The following is a 20,000-nucleotide window of genomic DNA, read 5'->3' as shown; positions in this document are numbered from 1 at the left end:
TGCCCAACCTGTCTACATGTGTTTTGTGGACTTGAAGAAGGCTTACGACCGGGTCCCTCGAGAGGTCTTGTGGAGGGTTATACAGGAGTTTGGGGTGAGGGGGTCCCTACTTAGGGCCATCCAATCCCTGTACACCCAGAGTGAGAGCTGTGTCCGGGTCCTCGGCAGTAAGTCGTCTTCCTTTCCGGTGGGGGTTGGCCTCCACCAGGGCTGCGCTTTGTCACCAATCCAATTTTCATGGACAGGATATCGAGGCGTAGCCGTGGGGAGGTGGGTTTGCAGTTCGGTGAGCTGGGGATCACGTCGCTGCTATTTGCAGATGATGTGGTCTTGATGGCATCATCTGCCTGCGACCTCCAGCACTCTCTGGATAGGTTCACAACTGAGTGTGAAGCGGCTGGGATGAGAATAAGCACTTCTAAATCTGAGGCCATGGTTCTCAGCAGGAAACCGGTGGCCTGTCCGCTCCGAGTAGGATATGAGTCATTACCCCAAGTGAAGGAGTTCAAGTATCTGGGGGTCTTGTTCACGAGTGAGGGAACCATGGAGAGGGAGTTTGGCCGGAGAATCGGAGCAGCTGGTGCGGTTCTGCAGTCGCTTTACCGCACTGTTGTGACGAAAAGAGAGCTGAGCCAAAAGGCAAAGCTCTCGATCTACCGGTCTATCTTCGTCCCCACCCTCACCTATGGTCATGAAGGATGGGTCATGACCGAAAGAACGAGATCACGGATACAAGCGGCCGAAATGAAGTTTTCTCCGGAGGGTGGCTGGGGTCTCCCTGAGAGATCGGGTGAGAAGTTCAGTCATCCGGGAGAGACTCGGAGTAGAGCCGCTGCTCCTTTGCGTCGAAAGGAGCCAGTTGAGGTGGTTCGGGCATCTAGTGAGGATGCCTCCTGGGCGCCTTCCTAGGGAGGTGTTCCAGGCGTGTCTGGCTGGGAGGAGGCCGCGGGGTAGACCCAGGACTAGGTGTCGGGACTACATCTCTGCACTGGCCTGTGAGCGGCTAAAGATTCCCCAGGCAGAGCTGGTTGATGCTGCCAGGGAAAGGGATGTCTGGGGCCCCCTGCTGGAACTGCTGCCTCCGCGACCCGACCCCGGATAAGCGGATGAAGATGGATGGATGTTGCTGTGTCATGTTGTTGTGTTCTGTTAAGTCATGTTGCTGTGTTTTCCTGTCATGTTGCTGTGTATTCCTGTTTCATGTTGCTGTGTTGCGCTGTCATGGTTCTGTGTTTTCCTGTGTCATGGTGCTGTTTTCCTGTGTCATGCTGCTGTGTTCCTGTGTCATGCTGCTGTGTTGTGCTGTGTCATGGTGCTGTGTTTTCCTGAGTCATGGTGCTGAGTTTTCCTGTGCTGTAGATCGTTGGCAGCAGGGGGCCGATAGAGATCAACCCCAGAGATACGATGGCCAAGGAGTCCAGCATCATGGGAGTAGCGCTGTTCTTCGCTACGCCGGTAAGAACCTGGTGGACTTTGACTATTCCACTATTCAGACATGTCATTAGACTCCATAGAGCCGAGCATGTAGTCTAGATTAGATTAGATTAGATTAGATCTTTATTGTCCCACAGGGGGAAACTCTTTTCCCAGAACTGGATACATTAATCAGATGACAGAAAATATCACACAGTGATACAGAAAACAGCCCCTACGAAGGACAACATCACTCAATGACAACACCATACTGTGCAATGACACAAAAACACAACACCATACTGTGCAATGACACAAAAACACAACACCATACTGAGCAATGACACAAAAACACAACACCATACTGCGCAATGACACAAAAACACAACACCATACTGTGCAATGACACAAAAACACAACACCATACTGCGCAATGACACAAAAACACAACACCATACTGTGCAATGACACAAAAACACAACACCATACTGTGCAATGACACAAAAACACAACACCATACTGTGCAATGACACAAAAACACAACACCATACTGCGCAATGACACAAAAACACAACACCATACTGCGCAATGACACAAAAACACAACACCAAACTGCGCAATGACACAAAAACACAACACCATACTGCGCAATGACACAAAAACACAACACCATACTGAGCAATGACACAAAAACACAACACCATACTGAGCAATGACACAAAAACACAACACCATACTGTGCAATGACACAAAAAAACAACACCATACTGCGCAATGACACAAAAAGACAACACCATACTGCGCAATGACACAAAAAGACAACACCATACTGCGCAATGACACAAAAAAACAACACCATACTGCGCAATGACACAAAAAAACAACACCATACTGCGCAATGACACAAAAACACAACACCATACTGTGCAATGACACAAAAACACAACACCAAACTGCGCAATGACACAAAAACACAACACCATACTGCGCAATGACACAAAAACACAACACCATACTGCGCAATGACACAAAAAAACAACACCATACTGCGCAATGACACAAAAAGACAACACCATACTGCGCAATGACACAAAAAAACAACACCATACTGCGCAATGACACAAAAAGACAACACCATACTATGCATTGACAGACACCATACAGTTACACACATCCTGACAGACACCTTACAGGACAGCTACACACCACGGTTAACAACCTTACAGGACAGCTACACACACACACACACACACACACACACACCACGGTTAACAACCTTACAGGACAGCTACACACACACACACACACACCACGGTTAACAACCTTACAGGACAGCTACACACACACACACCACGGTTAACAACCTTACAGGACAGCTACACACACACACACCACGGTTAACAACCTTACAGGACAGCTACACACACACACACCACGGTTAACAACCTTACAGGACAGCTACACACACACACACCACGGTTAACAACCTTACAGGACAGCTACACACACACACACCACGGTTAACAACCTTACAGGACAGCTTCACACACACACACCACGGTTAACAACCTTACAGGACAGCTACACACACACACACACACACACACACACCACGGTTAACAACCTTACAGGACAGCTATACGAACACACACACACACACACACACCCCGGTTAGCAGTCAGCCCGGCCGGCTGTTTAAGGCAGCGATGGCTGCAGGGATCAGACTCTTACTGAAGCAGGTCCTTCTGCACCTGAGTGTCCTGTACCTGTGTTCAGAGGGGAGTGTTGAGTGGTGACTGGGTGGGTTAGTGTCCTGTGTTCAGAGGGGAGTGTTGAGTGGTGACTGGGTGGGTTAGTGTCCTGTGTTCAGAGGGGAGTGTTGAGTGGTGACTGGGTGGGTTAGTGTCCTGTGTTCAGAGGGGAGTGTTGAGTGGTGACTGGGTGGGTTAGTGTCCTGTGTTCAGAGGGGAGTGTTGAGTGGTGACTGGGTGGGTTAGTGTCCTGTGTTCAGAGAGGAGTGTTGAGTGGTGACTGGGTGGGTTAGTGTCCTGTGTTCAGAGGGGAGTGTTGAGTGGTGACTGGGTGGGTTAGTGTTCTGTGTTCAGAGGGGAGTGTTGAGTGGTGACTGGGTGGGTTAGGGTCCTGTGTTCAGAGGGGAGTGTTGAGTGGTGACTGGGTGGGTTAGTGTCCTGTGTTCAGAGGGGAGTGTTGAGTGGTGACTGGGTGGGTTAGTGTCCTGTGTTCAGAGGGGAGTGTTGAGTGGTGACTGGGTGGGTTAGTGTCCTGTGTTCAGAGGGGAGTGTTGAGTGGTGACTGGGTGGGTTAGTGTCCTGTGTTCAGAGGGGAGTGTTGAGTGGTGAATGGGTGGGTTAGTGTTCTGTGTTATTGTGGTTGTAATGTGTGCTCTGGCCTTGGTGTGTAGTTCTGAGAGGCGGGGTGTGGGGAGGAGTATCACATTCCACTCAGCACCTCCTCCCCATTCACTACCTCTCTCTCTCTCTCCCTCCTCTCTCTCTCCCTCCTGTCTCTCTCGCTCTCTCTCTCCCTCTACTCTTTCTCTCTCTCCCTCCTCTCTCTCTCTCCCTCCTCTCTTTCTCTCTCCCTCCTCTCTCTCTCTCCCTCCTCTCTCTCTCCCTCCTCTCTCTCTCCCTCCTTTTCCTCTCTCTCTCTCTCTCCCTCCTCTCTCTCTCGCTCTCTCTCTCCCTCCCTCTATCCCTCCTCTCTCTCCCTCTCTCTCTCTCTCCCCCTCTCTCTCTCTCTCTCTCTCTCTCTCTCTCTCTCCCTCCCTCCCTCCCTCCCTCCCTCTCTCTCTCTCTCTCTCCCTCCTCTCTCTCTCTCTCTCCCTCCTCTCTCTCTCTCTCTCTCTCTCTCTCAGGAGAAGGCGGAGTGTGTGGCGGCGTTGTTCTCAGGGATGGATGCTGGTTGGCTGAGGCCGTCCGTGGGGCAGCAGTACACCCTGGAGGCCGCCGCCCAGGCCCACCATGACATCATCAACTGCCCCGGGGCTTCTGGGAAGATGGTGTTAACCATGTGACCAACCCCCTCATACACAGGTCAAAGGTCACTAACGGACAAGACAGGAAGTCAAGTGGGAAGCATGCCCTCAGTTTGACCTCTTGCCACGTTTAAAGATTGGTATTATAAAAGTTGACATTACTGAAGGAAAGGAGGAGTAATCCCAAACATTTTATAGATTATGGATTTAAATCTGCAAGAAGAATACTCAACTATAATAAATTATTAATGTAGTAATACTGAGTCTTTGGATTTTATTTACATTTTAATTTGGAAAATTAAAAAAAATAATTTTTCATATCCAGTTCAGATTAGTAATAGTGTATTAATCACATGACACAACATCCACAGGCAGTGGTAGCGATTCTTTAATCGTTCTTTTAAAGTCTTTGATGGTCCCTCCTGTCTGCGGTCCATGCCGCCTGTCTGTGAGGAGGTCAGAGGTCAAGAGAAGCAGCGCTGAACCACCAGGCCGGCTCAGGTGACCGAGCGTCCCACTGAGCATGCCCAGAGCCCTGGTAACCCACTGAGCATGCCCAGAGCCCTGGTAACCCACTGAGCATGCCCAGAGCCCTGGTAACCCAACCCAGCGCGACGGGCAGCACAGCCTCTACTGTTAGACAGTAACACTCATACTGTGCTAGAAACCTTCTAATAGACTATTCACTCACCTGCTCTACACAGCATCCAGTCTTAGAGCGACTATTACTACACTATTTCCAGTGGCTTAGGTCTCTTATCTGTGCTATGCTACTCTTAGTGTTACTCTTAGTCTGTAGAAGCCTAGCACTGGCTAGCTAAGCTGCAGCATGCTACAGAGAAGCCTCAATTATGGAATTACAATGGAATCCCCCTTTATTGGACTGGTGGTCTGAACCTGGATTTGACTATTAATGGATTCATCTGCAAGTGGATCGTACCATTGTCCCTGGAAGGAGGACGTCATCAATGTGAAGGGAGGCTCAGAGGTGAAGTGGTGTTCACTATCCAGGGTGTGTTTTTGTGTTGCTGTGGATGGAGTGCGTTGTTGTGCGTTGTTGTGTAGTGTGGCCTGTTGTCGTGTACGTTACTACACACAACACAGAAAGGGACTGACTCAATTACGGTGTTACAGACAGTCATTCGGTCGAGGGTCAGGTGAGTTAAGCTGTGTGTGTGTGTGTGTGTGTGTGTGTGTGTGTGTGTGTGTGTGTGTGTGTGTGTAGGGGTCAGGGTCATTAGGAGAGGAGACACACAGATTAGTGTTGCTGTACCACCTAAAGAGTCATGACCACGACCAGAGTGTATCGAGACCAAGTGACACGATAAAACGTGCAACATGCAAACCAAACCACTCCTCAAACTGATCTGACAAGTTAGGAGTTGCATTTGAGGCGGGAGGTTTACATCCGATCACAGTAGTGATGTTAACGAATGAGACAAGGCACAGGCTGTTGAGTGATAATCCCTCAGGTAGGATCTTGACCGGTCTGGAAATAAAATCCACAGTCCGCTTTGTCTTGAGACCAGTCTGGAGACCAAGACTGACCTTGAGTACCACAACACTACTAGAGATACCACACTACTAGAGATACCACACAACTAGAGATACCACACTACTAGAGATATCACACTACTAGAGATACCACACTACTAGAGATACCACAACACTACTAGAGATACCACACTACTAGAGATACCACAACACTACTAGAGATACCACACTACTAGATACCACACTACTAGAGATACCACACTACTAGAGATACCACACTACTAGATACCACACTACTAGAGATATCACACTACTAGAGATACCACACTACTAGAGATACCACACTACTAGAGATATCACACTACTAGAGATACCACACTACTAGAGATATCACACTACTAGAGATACCACACTACTAGAGATACCACACTACTAGAGATACCACACTACTAGAGATATCACACTACTAGAGATACCACACTACTAGATATACCACACTACTAGAGATACCACAACACTACTAGAGATACCACACTACTAGAGATACCACACTACTAGAGATACCACACTACTAGAGATACCACAACACTACTAGAGATACCACACTACTAGAGATACCACACTACTAGAGATATCACACTACTAGAGATACCACACTACTAGATATACCACACTACTAGAGATACCACAACACTACTAGAGATACCACACTACTAGAGATATCACATTACTAGAGATACCACACTACTAGAGATACAACACTACTAGATATATCACACTACTAGAGATATCACACTACTAGAGATACCACACTACTAGATACCACACTACTAGAGATACCACACTACTAGAGATACCACATTACTAGAGATACCACACTACTAGAGATACCACACTACTAGAGATACCACACTACTAGAGATACCACAACACTACTAGAGATACCACACTACTAGAGATACCACACTACTAGAGATACCACACTACTAGATACCACACTACTAGAGATACCACACTACTAGAGATACCACACTACTAGATACCACACTACTAGATATACCACACTACTAGAGATACCACACTACTAGAGATAACACACTACTAGAGATACCACACTACTAGATACCACACTACTAGATATACCACACTACTAGAGATACCACACTACTAGAGATACAACACTACTAGAGATACCACAACACTACTAGATATACCACACTACTAGAGATACCACACTACTAGAGATACCTCACTACTAGAGATACCACACTACTAGAGATACCACACTACTAGAGAGATACCACACTACTAGAGATACCACACTACTAGAGATATCACACTACTAGAGATACCACACTACTAGAGATACCACAACACTACTAGATATACCACACTACTAGAGATACCACACTACTAGAGATGCCACACTACTAGAGATACCACACTACTAGAGATATCACACTACTAGAGATACCACACTACTAGAGATACCACTAGAGATACCACACTACTAGATATATCATACTACTAGAGATACCTCACTACTAGAGATACCACACTACTAGAGATACCACACTACTAGAGATACCACACTACTAGATACCACACTACTAGAGATACCACACTACTAGAGATATCACACTACTAGATACCACACTACTAGAGATACAACACTACTAGAGATACCACTAGAGATACCACACTACTAGATATATCATACTACTAGAGATACCTCACTACTAGAGATACCACACTACTAGAGATACCACACTACTAGAGATACCACACTACTAGATACCACACTACTAGAGATACCACACTACTAGAGATACCACACTACTAGAGATATCACACTACTAGAGATACCACACTACTAGAGATACCACACTACTAGAGATACCACACTACTAGATACCACACTACTAGAGATACCACACTACTAGAGATACCACACTACTAGATACCACACTACTAGAGATATCACACTACTAGAGATACCACACTACTAGAGATACCACGCTACTAGATACCACACTACTAGAGATACCACACTACTAGAGATACCACACTACTAGATATCACACTACTAGAGATACCACACTACTAGAGATACCACACTACTAGAGATACCACACTACTAGATATCACACTACTAGAGATACCACACTACTAGAGATATCACACTACTAGAGATACCACACTACTAGAGATACCACACTACTAGATACCACACTACTAGAGATATCACACTACTAGAGATACCACACTACTAGAGCTACCACGCTACTAGATACCACACTACTAGAGATACCACACTACTAGAGATACCACACTACTAGAGATACCACACTACTAGAGATACCACACTACTAGATATCACACTACTAGAGATACCACACTACTAGAGATATCACACTACTAGAGATACCACACTACTAGAGATACCACACTACTAGATACCACACTACTAGAGATACCACACTACTAGAGATACCACACTACTAGATACCACACTACTAGAGATATCACACTACTAGAGATACCACACTACTAGAGATATCACACTACTAGAGATATCACACTACTAGAGATACCACCCTTCTAGAGATACCACACTACTAGATACCACACTACTAGAGATACCACACTACTAGAGATACCACAACACTACTAGAGATACAACACTACTAGAGATACCACACTACTAGAGATACCACACTACTAGAGATACAACACTACTAGAGATACCACACTACTAGAGATACCACACTACTAGATATACCACACTACTAGAGATACCACACTACTAGAGATGCCACACTACTAGATATACCACACTACTAGAGATACCTCACTACTAGAGATACCACACTACTAGAGATATCACACTACTAGAGATACCACACTACTAGAGATACCACACTACTAGATACCACACTACTAGATATACCACACTACTAGAGATATCACACTACTAGAGATACCACACTACTAGAGATATCACACTACTAGAGATACCACACTACTAGAGATACCACACTACTAGAGATACCACACTACTAGATACCACAGTACTAGATACCACACTACTAGAGATACCACACTACTAGATACCACACTACTAGATACCACACTACTAGAGATATCACACTACTAGATACCACACTACTAGAGATACCACACTACTAGAGATATCACACTACTAGAGATACCACACTACTAGAGATATCACACTACTAGAGATACCACACTACTAGAGATACCACACTACTAGATATACCACACTACTAGAGATACCACACTACTAGAGATACCACACTACTAGATACCACACTACTAGATACCACACTACTAGAGATACCACACTACTAGATACCACACTACTAGATACCACACTACTAGAGATATCACACTACTAGATACCACACTACTAGAGATACCACACTACTAGAGATACCACACTACTAGAGATATCACACTACTAGATACCACACTACTAGAGATACCACACTACTAGAGATACCACACTACTAGATATACCACACTACTAGAGATACCACACTTCTAGAGATACCACACTACTAGAGATACCACACTACTAGAGATACCACACTACTAGAGATATCACACTACTTGAGATACCACATTACTAGAGATACCACACTACTAGAGATATCACACTACTAGATATACCACACTACTAGAGATACCACACTACTAGAGATATCACACTACTAGAGATACCACACTACTAGAGATACCACACTACTAGAGATACCACACTACTAGAGATATCACACTACTAGATACCACACTACTAGAGATATCACACTACTAGAGATACCACACTACTAGAGATATCACACTACTAGAGATACCACACTACTAGAGATATCACACTACTAGAGATACCACACTACTAGAGATACCACTCAAAGAGATACCACACTACTAGAGATATCACACTACTAGAGATATCACACTACTAGAGATACCACACTACTAGAGATATCACACTACTAGAGATACCACACTACTAGAGATACCACACTACTAGATATACCACACTACTAGATACCACACTACTAGAGATACCACACTACTAGAGATACCACACTACTAGAGATACCACTCAAAGAGATACCACACTACTAGAGATATCACACTACTAGAGATACCACACTACTAGATATACCACACTACTAGAGATAACACACTACTAGAGATATCACACTACTAGAGATACCACACTACTAGAGATATCACACTACTAGAGATACCACACTACTAGAGATACCACACTACTAGATACCACACTACTAGATACCACACTACTAGAGATACCACCCTACTAGAGATATCACACTACTAGAGATACCACACTACTAGAGATACCACACTACTAGAGATATCACACTACTAGAGATGCCACACTACTAGAGATACCACACTACTAGAGATACCACACTACTAGAGATATCACACTACTAGAGATACCACACTACTAGAGATATCACACTACTAGAGATACCACACTACTAGAGATATCACACTACTAGAGATACCACACTACTAGAGATACCACACTACTAGATACCACTCAAAGAGATACCAGTCAGTCACCTGAGAAGCTCTCCTGTCAGTTCCCCCCTACCTGGTCACTCTATACACATGACAGCTGTTGCCATACCTGCTGTGACTCACACACACACACACACACACACACACACACACACACACACACACACACACACACACACACACGGATAACAGTAGACTCCGGGGGAGGTACAGTCATTGAAGCATCATGCATGTTTTATCACTCGAACCTCAGACCGCCTCCATCACACAGACCACTGCTCTGTCTCCCAGCAACACAACCAACTACACACACACACACAACTAACTAGACACACACAAACACACAACCAACTAGACACACACACACACACAACTAACTAGACACACACAAACACACAACCAACTAGACACACACAACACACAACCAACTAGAAACACTCACAAACACACAACCAACTAGACACACACAAACACACAACCAACTAGACACACGCACAAACACACAACCAACTAGACACACACACAAACACACAACCAACTAGACACACACAAACACACAACCAACTAGACACGCACAAACACACAACCAACTAGACACACGCACAAACACACAACCAACTAGACACACGCACAAACACACAACCAACTAGACACGCACAAACACACAACCAACTAGACACACACAAACACACAACCAACTAGACACACGCACAAACACACAACCAACTAGACACACACAAACACACAACCAACTAGACACACACAAACACACAACCAACTAGACACGCACAAACACACAACCAACTAGACACATACAAACACACAACCAACTAGACACGCGCACAAACACACAACCAACTAGACACACACAAACACACAACCAACTAGACACACACACAAACACACAACCAACTAGGCACGCACAAACACACAACCAACTAGACACGCACAAACACACAACCAACTAGACACGCACAAACACACAACCAACTAGACACACGCACAAACACACAACCAACTAGACACACACAAACACACAACCAACTAGACACACGCACAAACACACAACCAACTAGACACACGCACAAACACACAACCAACTACACACACACACAAACACACAACCAACTAGACACACAAACACACAACCAACTAGACACACACAAACACACAACCAACTAGACACACACAAACACACAACCAACTAGACACACGCACAAACACACAACCAACTACACACACACACAAACACACAACCAACTAGACACACAAACACACAACCAACTAGACACACACAAACACACAACCAACTAGACACACACAAACACACAACCAACTAGACACGCACAAACACACACAGACAGACAGACGTTTCCCGCCTTCCAGGAAAGGAGTGCAGCTTTGTGAAGAGGAGGAGGATGAAGATGAGGATGAGTCCGGTGGGAGCAGGGTGGGCCGTATGGAGGACCGTTCCGCCCGCCCTGTAACGCACCATGAGAAGTAAGAGCTGTGTAGAGAACAACATTGAAAACACTAGTTATACGCTAAGTTCCCAACATACACAATATTCTTTGAGAACAACTGCCTGTCTTTCTCTCCCTCCCTCCCTCTCTCTCTCTCTTTCTCTCTCTTTCCCTCTCTCTCTCTCCCCCATCTCTCTCACTCTCTTTGTCTCTCTTTCCCTCTCTCTTTCCCTCTCTCTCTCTTTCCCTCTCCCTCTTTCTCTCTCTCTCGCTTTCTCTCTCTCTCTCTTTCTCATTTCTCACTCTATTTCTCTCTCTTTCCCTCTCTCTCTCTCTCTCTCTCTATCTCTCCATGGTAATATTCCATTCCAGGTGTCCTCCTGATGCTGCTGCTGTCAATCACACGAGCCCAGCGCTGGCCCCGCCTCCTCTCATGCCCCGCCTCCTGTGTGGTGTGTTCTGAACACGCCCTCATCTGCCACCAGCTCTCCAACATCATTGGTGGGTTTCGTAGCTCAAACCGACTCCACTGCTGATTGGGTGGGACTTGTCCTTTTTCACCATTGGGCCAGACATGCTCACCCAGGCTGTTCCGAATTGCATACTTACACCAGAACGTACTACAGCTGCCTCTAGAAAGTATGTACTTCGCACGCAGTACGCATCCAATTGGGACATACTACCTTGTCATAACATTGCGCCTTGAAATTTGACCACATCTGTCACAGTTCATAAAGCGACATTCGTCCACAGCTGGGATTCATCAAAACGCCTCTGGCGCGACTCGGACATACAGTCATGTCCTCAGCGCACAGGATTGTGGGTCAGAATAGCCAGAAAAATCAGCTGGCTTGCATACTGCAAAATACACCCAGATGTAGTAGGACATCCTGGTATTTTTGCCGTTCTGCATCCATACTACATACTTTTTTGGCGTACTATATAGTAACTATATAGTATGCAATTCGGAACGCAGCCCCAATCTTTTTTCAAAGCTTTTGAAAGGATGACAGATGGTGTTTGACCCTAATATGGTCCTTCCTCCCTCTGCGGCCCTCCAGAGGCCCCAGACTCCACCCAGGCCCTGATGCTGACCGACGGCTCCATCTCCTCCGTGGACCAACGCTCGCTCTCCCACCTGGCCAACCTGACCGTGCTGGACCTGAGCCACAACGCCATCGTGACCGTCTCCCACCTGGCCTTCGGGAACCTGAGCCTGCTCCACACCCTGCTGCTGGACCACAACCGGCTGACCAACCAGGCCCTGGGAGGGGGCGCCATCTCTGACCTAGCCCGCCTGGAGGTGCTCGACCTGGGGAGCAACGACCTCACACAGGTGGGCGGACGGGGGAGGACTGGAGGATCCAGGTCTTTATCAGATACATTTTCAGATGATGACGTACTCAGATCTGTGTGAGGAACCATACTGGCACAGAGCAGCTTGCTATAGTGTTCACATATCTTGACTCTCTCCAGGTAAACGGCTCGTGGTTCCAGGGCACTAGGACCCTGAGGATACTGCGGCTGGAGGGGAACTTGCTGAGCAGTCTGGAGGATGACACCTTCTCCCAGGTGGACCTAAGGGGGCTGGAGACCCTCGACCTCTCCCACAACCTGCTGTCACACCTGGGGAGGGGCAGGTGAGGACGGAGGACACTTTGTCTTTTGATTGATTGATGGATGGAATCACTGGTGGGTTGTTTGATTGGTTGATCAATGGTTTCATTGATTAATGGATTGGTTCTTTGGTTAATTTGATGATATCGATTCATCAGTTGGTTTTTGATTGATTGGTTGATTGATAGATTGATCGTCTGACTGATCAATCAATGTAAATACCAGTTTCCATGGGCTGGTGTCTCTGCGGAGTCTGGACCTGTCGGGGAACCGTCTGCGTTCGGTGCCGGCCCAGACCTTCTCCTACCTCTCCTGGCTCGGAAGCCTCAACCTGGACCTCAACACCTGGAACTGCACCTGTGAACTCCGCCAGCTGGCCACCTTCCTCTCCAGCTACATGCAGGCTCCGGATAAGGTCAACCACAGCTAGAGGGTTCTGTTTGAAGAGCACCTGCTGCTCCAAGATCAGCAAGATCTTAATCTTGGGTTGTGCCCCAAAATTACACAAAATCATCCATCCATCCATCCATCCATCCATCCATCCATCCATCCATCCATCCATCCATCCATCCATCAATCCATCCACCATCCATCCATCCATCCATCCATCCACCATCCATCCATCCATCCATCCATCAACACTGAATCTGTATCACTCTGAGAGTAGCCTAAGAGTAGATTAAGAGTATCCTGAGAGTAGCCTGAGAGTAGATTAAGAGTATCCTAAGAGTAGCCTGAGAGTAGCCTGAGAGTAGCCTCAGAGTAGCCTGAGAGTAGCCTGAGAATAGTCTAAGAGTAGCCTAAGAGTAGCCTGAGAGTAGCCTGAGAGTAGCCTGAGAGAAGCCTGAGAGTAGCCTAAGAGTAGCCTAAGAGTAGCCTAAGAGTAGCCTGAGAGTAGCCTGAGAGTAGCCTAAGAGTAGCCTGAGAGTAGCCTGAGAGTAGCCTAAGAGTAGCCTAAGAGTAGCCTAAGAGTAGCCTAAGAGTAGCCTGAGAGTAGCCTGAGAGTAGCCTGAGAGTAGCCTAAGAGTAGCCTGAGAGTAGCCTGAGAGTAGCCTGAGAGTAGCCTAAGAGTAGCCTAAGAGTAGCCTGAGAGTAGCCTGAGAGTAGCCTGAGAGTAGCCTAAGAGTAGCCTAAGAGTTGCCTTAGAGTAGCCTGAGAGTAGCCTGAGAGTAGCCTGAGAGTAGTCTAATACCCCGTTGTTATGTCCGTGTCCCAGCTGCTGTATAACGCTGGGAGGCTGGTGTGTGTGAGCGCTGACAACCCTGCAGTGACCAGAGTGCTGGACCTGACCGAGGCCAACTGTGTCCCGCCAAACCAGAACCAGAACCAGAACATTATGGTCCAGTTGGAGGCCAGGAGCTCCATCTCCGCCCAGCACTACGTCAGAGACCTGGCCATCGCCGCCGCCGCCTGCTTCTCTGGTGAGACCGCCCACAACCGAGACAGATTCCGCTGGAGGCTAGTGCCACCATCTGGACAGGAGTGGAATGGATTTACAGATGAGCATTGACTGTAGTAGGGGTAGGACCCATGTCCAAACCCCCATTGCTCTTTGTAAAGTGCATTGTATGAAATGCGCTATACAAAAACAATTGATTTGATTTAGTTGCATTATGTTACAGCGGCAAAGCTCTCGATCTATCGGTCTATCTTCGTCCCCACCCTCACCTATGGTCATGAAGGATGGGTCATGACCGAAAGAACGAGATCACAGATACAAGCGGCCAAAATGAGTTTTCTCCGGAGGGTGGCTGGGGTCTCCCTGAGAGATCGGGTGAGAAGTTCAGTCATCCGGGAGAGACTCGGAGTAGAGTTGCTGCTCCTTTGCGTCGAAAGGAGCCAGTTGAGGTGGTTCGGGCATCTAGTGAGGATGACTCCTGGGCGCCTCCCTAGGGAGGTGTTCCAGGCGTGTCTGGCTGGGAGGAGGCAGTGGGGTAGACCCAGGACTAGATGGCGGGACTACATCTCCGCACTGGCCTGGGAGCGGCTAAAGATTCCCCAGGCAGAGCTGGTTGATGCTGCCAGGGAAAGGGATGTCTGGGGCCCCTTGCTGGAACTGCTGCCTCCGCGACCCGACCCCGGATAAGCGGATGAAGATGGATGGATGGATGTTACCGTGTCCTACTGCTGAATTCTGCTGTGTATTTATTGTGTTCTACTGTGGTAGTTTGATTGTTTATTGTGTTCTACTGTTATCTACCGTACTGCCAGGTGGAGTTGGCCTGATTCTGCTGGTGCTGTTGGTGTTATTCCGCAAAGGCGTCCTGATGAGGTCACCGAAGGGCGGTGCCAAGAAGGAAAAGGGGGCGGAGCCTGGACAAACTGTCACTCAACGCGATGTGGGCGGAACGAAGGAAGGATTGGACACCAAACTCATGCTGGCCAATAGCAACCACCCACAGGGAAACCACGCACCATGGAGCAGGGAAGCAGCAATGTTGGAGGACAATGGCGGCCATCTTAGGTCCAGGATGGGAGACGGCAGCGGACATTTTAGATGTCCCAACTGCAGGACATTGGGGGAAGAGTCCGGAGGAGGAGATGGACACAAAGGGGCGTTTCCGCACACGCTCAGACAGGGAGGGGCGTGGCCTAATGGGACAGAAGAGAGGGAGGAGAGGAGTAGATACATGACACACCCAGTGAGGTCACAGCTGGCAGGTGAGGGTTAAGGGCTGATTATGTAGCTAAATATGAACAGTTCGAGTTTGAATGAGCACACCATTTATTGTCATTGAAGGACTCACAAGTTTCCCTCTCTCTTTTGACAGATGTCAGAGGTGAAAGGTCATCGGTCAGGCCGGCAGGGGGCCAGGCCAGCCACCCAATCAGCCGTCAACAAGAAGAGGCCTATCACCACAGAGGTCCTAGTGCCAGCAGACCTCCACTAGAGGGCGCCCAGAGACAGGCAGTCGGCCACGGCAGGCGGGGGGGTGAGGGCAAAGCACGGGGGGGTCACACGGACACGGGGGACAGGGGCCGGGGGGGCTACCCACCTGGGGGAGAGACAGCCGGACCGGGACCCGGACTGGACACCCCGACCCTCAGCTGTGGTAACTGTCACAGGGCGTTCGAGTACAGGAGGACTGGGCAGCCGGGCAGGGAGGGACGCTACCCGCCCAGCGCCACAGAGACCGCCCTCTACAGCGGCTACCCCAACACCCATCCCCAGCACAGACTGAACACGGGGTGGAACCTGAACCCCAACCCGTACGATACCGACGGCTACGGCGCCGCGAGGGGGAGAGGAGTAGCGAGGAGCGTCTCGTTCTATCTAGAGCGTCCCGGGGCGCGCCTGCTGGACCAACTGAGGAACAAGGACAGCGGCGGAGGAAGAGAGGACGATACGGAAGCTTCCGGAAAGACGGAGGGCGGAGAACAGAGGCCGGGCGGCGAGGGGGCCGGGGGAACTGGGAGAACCAGGAGAACTAGTGACGGAGCGCGAGACGAGAACTCCAGGAGGCAGAGACCGAAGGTCCAGTCCAGCCGGCTGCTGAAGGTCAAGCTGATCCTGAACCCTCTGAGGAAGGGGAAGGTCCACCCCAAGGCAGGGAGCAAGGGGAGCAGGAAGGAGGGGAAAGGAGGAGGATCCAAACTCAAGAGCAAACAGTCATCCGCTAAGAGATCGAAGAGGAAGGATGAGGAGGAGGAGGAGGATGAAGAGGAGGAATCGACAAAAAGCAAGTCTTCCTCCAAGCAGAAGAAGGCTTGCTCCAAACCGCAGCGAGAGGGTGAGGCGGGCGTGGAGGGAGAGCACACCCTGAACGACAACACCGCCAACCAATCAGACCCGGCCGGGAGCTCCGCCTTCGGTCAGCAGATGGGGGCGTACGCCAACGTGCCGGGGCGGGGACTACCACACCCCGGTCTCCAGGGAAACATCCAGCGGTCATCCTCACAGCCTCTCCTCTTCCCAGGAGCTGGTGTCAGAGGACTTCCTTGGCAGACAGGAAGTTTACAAAACCTTCAGGCTCCAAACATGCCTTATACTGGCCCCTTACAGCCACAGAGCGGCAGCTTAGGGCCCCCATCGCTACTAACGAGCCGCCCGCACCCCTCTGCTGTCCTAGCGCCTAACCTCGCTCACACATCCCCTCTCCATCCAGGCCAGCCGGGAAGTTTACCTGTCGGTAACTCTGTCATCCAGCCCTTCTCCCAACCACCTCCAGGCCACCTGAACCAGGGACCCAGGCTTGGCTCAACCCTTACCCAGGCTGCGGGCCTCCAGGCCGGGCAGGGTTATCCTCCTCTGGCCCCCCAAGCTCCAGGCTTCCAGAGCCTACAGGCTCCTGGTCCCCTCAACAGGGAGAATGTGTCCAACAATAACAGTCTGACTCTGGCTCTGGCCCCTCGGTCTGCAGCCCCTCAGTCTGCACCCTATCAGTCTATACCCTATCAGTCTATACCCTATCAGTCTATACCCTATCAGTCTATACCCTATCAGTCTGCACCCTATCAGTCTATACCCTATCAGTCTGCACCCTATCAGTCTATACCCTATCAGTCTATACCCTATCAGTCTATACCCTATCAGTCTGCACCCTATCAGTCTGCACCCTATCAGTCTATACCCTATCAGTCTGCACCCTATCAGTCTGCACCCTATCAGTCTATACCCTATCAGTCTATACCCTATCAGTCTATACCCTATCAGTCTATACCCTATCAGTCTATACCCTATCAGTCTATACCCTATCAGTCTGCATCCCCTCAGTCTGCACCCTATCAGTCTATACCCTATCAGTCTATACCCTATCAGTCTGCAGCCCCTCAGTCTTCAGCCTATCAGTCTATACCCTATCAGTCTACAGCCCCTCAGTCTGCACCCTATCAGTCTGCAGCCCCTCAGTCTGCACCCTATCAGTCTATACCCTATCATTCTACAGCCCCTCAGTCTACAGCCCCTCAGTCTGCACCCTATCAGTCTATACCCTATCAGTCTGCAGCCCCTCAGTCTTCAGCCTATCAGTCTATACCCTATCAGTCTGCAGCCCCTCAGTCTACAGCCCCTCAGTCTGCACCCTATCAGTCTACAGCCCCTCAGTCTGCACCCTATCAGTCTTTAGCCCCTCGGTCTGCAGCCCCTCAGCCTACAGCCCCTCAGTCTACAGCCCCTCGGTCTGCAGCCCCTCAGTCTACTGCCCCCCAGTCTACTGCCCCTCAGGCTATAGCCTCTCATCCTGCAGCTCCTCAGTCTGCAGCCCCTCAGTCTACAACCCCTCAGTCTGCAGCCCCTCAGTCTACAGCCCCTCAGTCTACTGCCCCTCAGTCTACAGCCCCTCAGTCTACAGCCCCTCAGTCTACAACCCCTCAGTCTGCAGCCCCTCAGTCTGCAGCCCCTCAGTCTACTGCCCCTCAGTCTACAGCCCCTCAGTCTACAGCCCCTCAGTCTGCAGCCCCTCAGTCTACAGCCCCTCAGTCTACTGCCCCCCAGTCTACTGCCCCTCAGGCTATAGCCTCTCATCCTGCAGCTCCTCAGTCTGCAGCCCCTCAGTCTACAACCCCTCAGTCTGCAGCCCCTCAGTCTACAGCCCCTCAGTCTACTGCCCCTCAGTCTACAGCCCCTCAGTCTACAGCCCCTCAGTCTACAACCCCTCAGTCTGCAGCCCCTCAGTCTACACCCCATCAGTCTGCAGCCCCTCAGTCTACACCCCATCAGTCTGCAGCCCCTCAGTCTATACCCTATCAGTCTGCAGCCCCTCAGTCTACAGCCCCTCAGTCTGCAGCCCCTCAGTCTACAGCCCCTCAGTCTGCAGCCCCTCAGTCTGCAGCCCCTCAGTCTGCAGCCCCTCAGTCTGCAGCCCCTCAGTCTACAGCCCCTCAGTCTGCAGCCCCTCAGTCTATACCCTATCAGTCTGCAGCCCCTCAGTCTGCAGCCCCTCAGTCTGCAGCCCCTCAGTCTACTGCCCCTCAGTCTGCAGCCCCTCAGTCTGCAGCCCCTCAGTCTACAGCCCCGCAGACTGAAGCCCCTGCTGTCATGCAGGAGTACCTGCCCTCCAAGAGAAGGATCAGACTGGTGCTGCCAGAGCAGACCAACAACCGACCCCCCACTGCCCTGGACAAGAAGATACGATGACGCATAGCGTAGCCTAGCCTAGCCTAGCATAGCATAGCATAGTGTAAAATAGTATAGCATTGTATAATAAAGTATGTCCTGTTTATTGGCTTAATGTTTTATGAACTTTATGAATGTTTTATGAATTTGAAATGTTAATTATTCAGCTGAACATTTTGTGCGGACTGATCGTTGATTTACCTTTTTTTTGTAGATTCTGTTTTACACTAAGATATGTGATGCACAACGCCGAATGTGAAATAAAGTGAGATTAATAAAGGCTGTTCTGTCAGAATCAGATAATGTGGTCTAGAGAGTGTCCGCAAGAAACCAACCAAGGTTCAGCCAGACAGCTAATCTCTAGTTGATGATTATGGATAAC

The 20,000-nt window shown here is 49.0% G+C and overlaps 1 protein-coding gene across 1 annotated transcript in view; it reads left to right on the top strand.

The window, feature by feature from the left end:
- Window positions 1-4,645, top strand: part of LOC311325697 (quinone oxidoreductase-like) — an 18,619-nt gene extending 13,974 nt beyond the window's left edge. Inside the window, exons 7-8 of the mRNA XM_084458437.1 lie at window positions 1,360-1,466; window positions 4,270-4,645. Of these exons, the coding sequence (XP_084314563.1) occupies window positions 1,360-1,466; window positions 4,270-4,447 (285 nt within the window). The 3' untranslated portion in view covers window positions 4,448-4,645. The remainder of the gene's footprint in view (window positions 1-1,359; window positions 1,467-4,269) is intronic.
- The last annotated feature ends 15,355 nt before the right edge of the window (window positions 4,646-20,000 follow it).

Source organism: Borostomias antarcticus, assembly GCF_949987555.1.
Source record: "Borostomias antarcticus genome assembly, chromosome: 24".
Taxonomy (NCBI): Eukaryota; Metazoa; Chordata; class Actinopteri; order Stomiiformes; family Stomiidae; genus Borostomias; species Borostomias antarcticus.
This window is presented reverse-complemented; position numbering and strand designations above follow the sequence as displayed.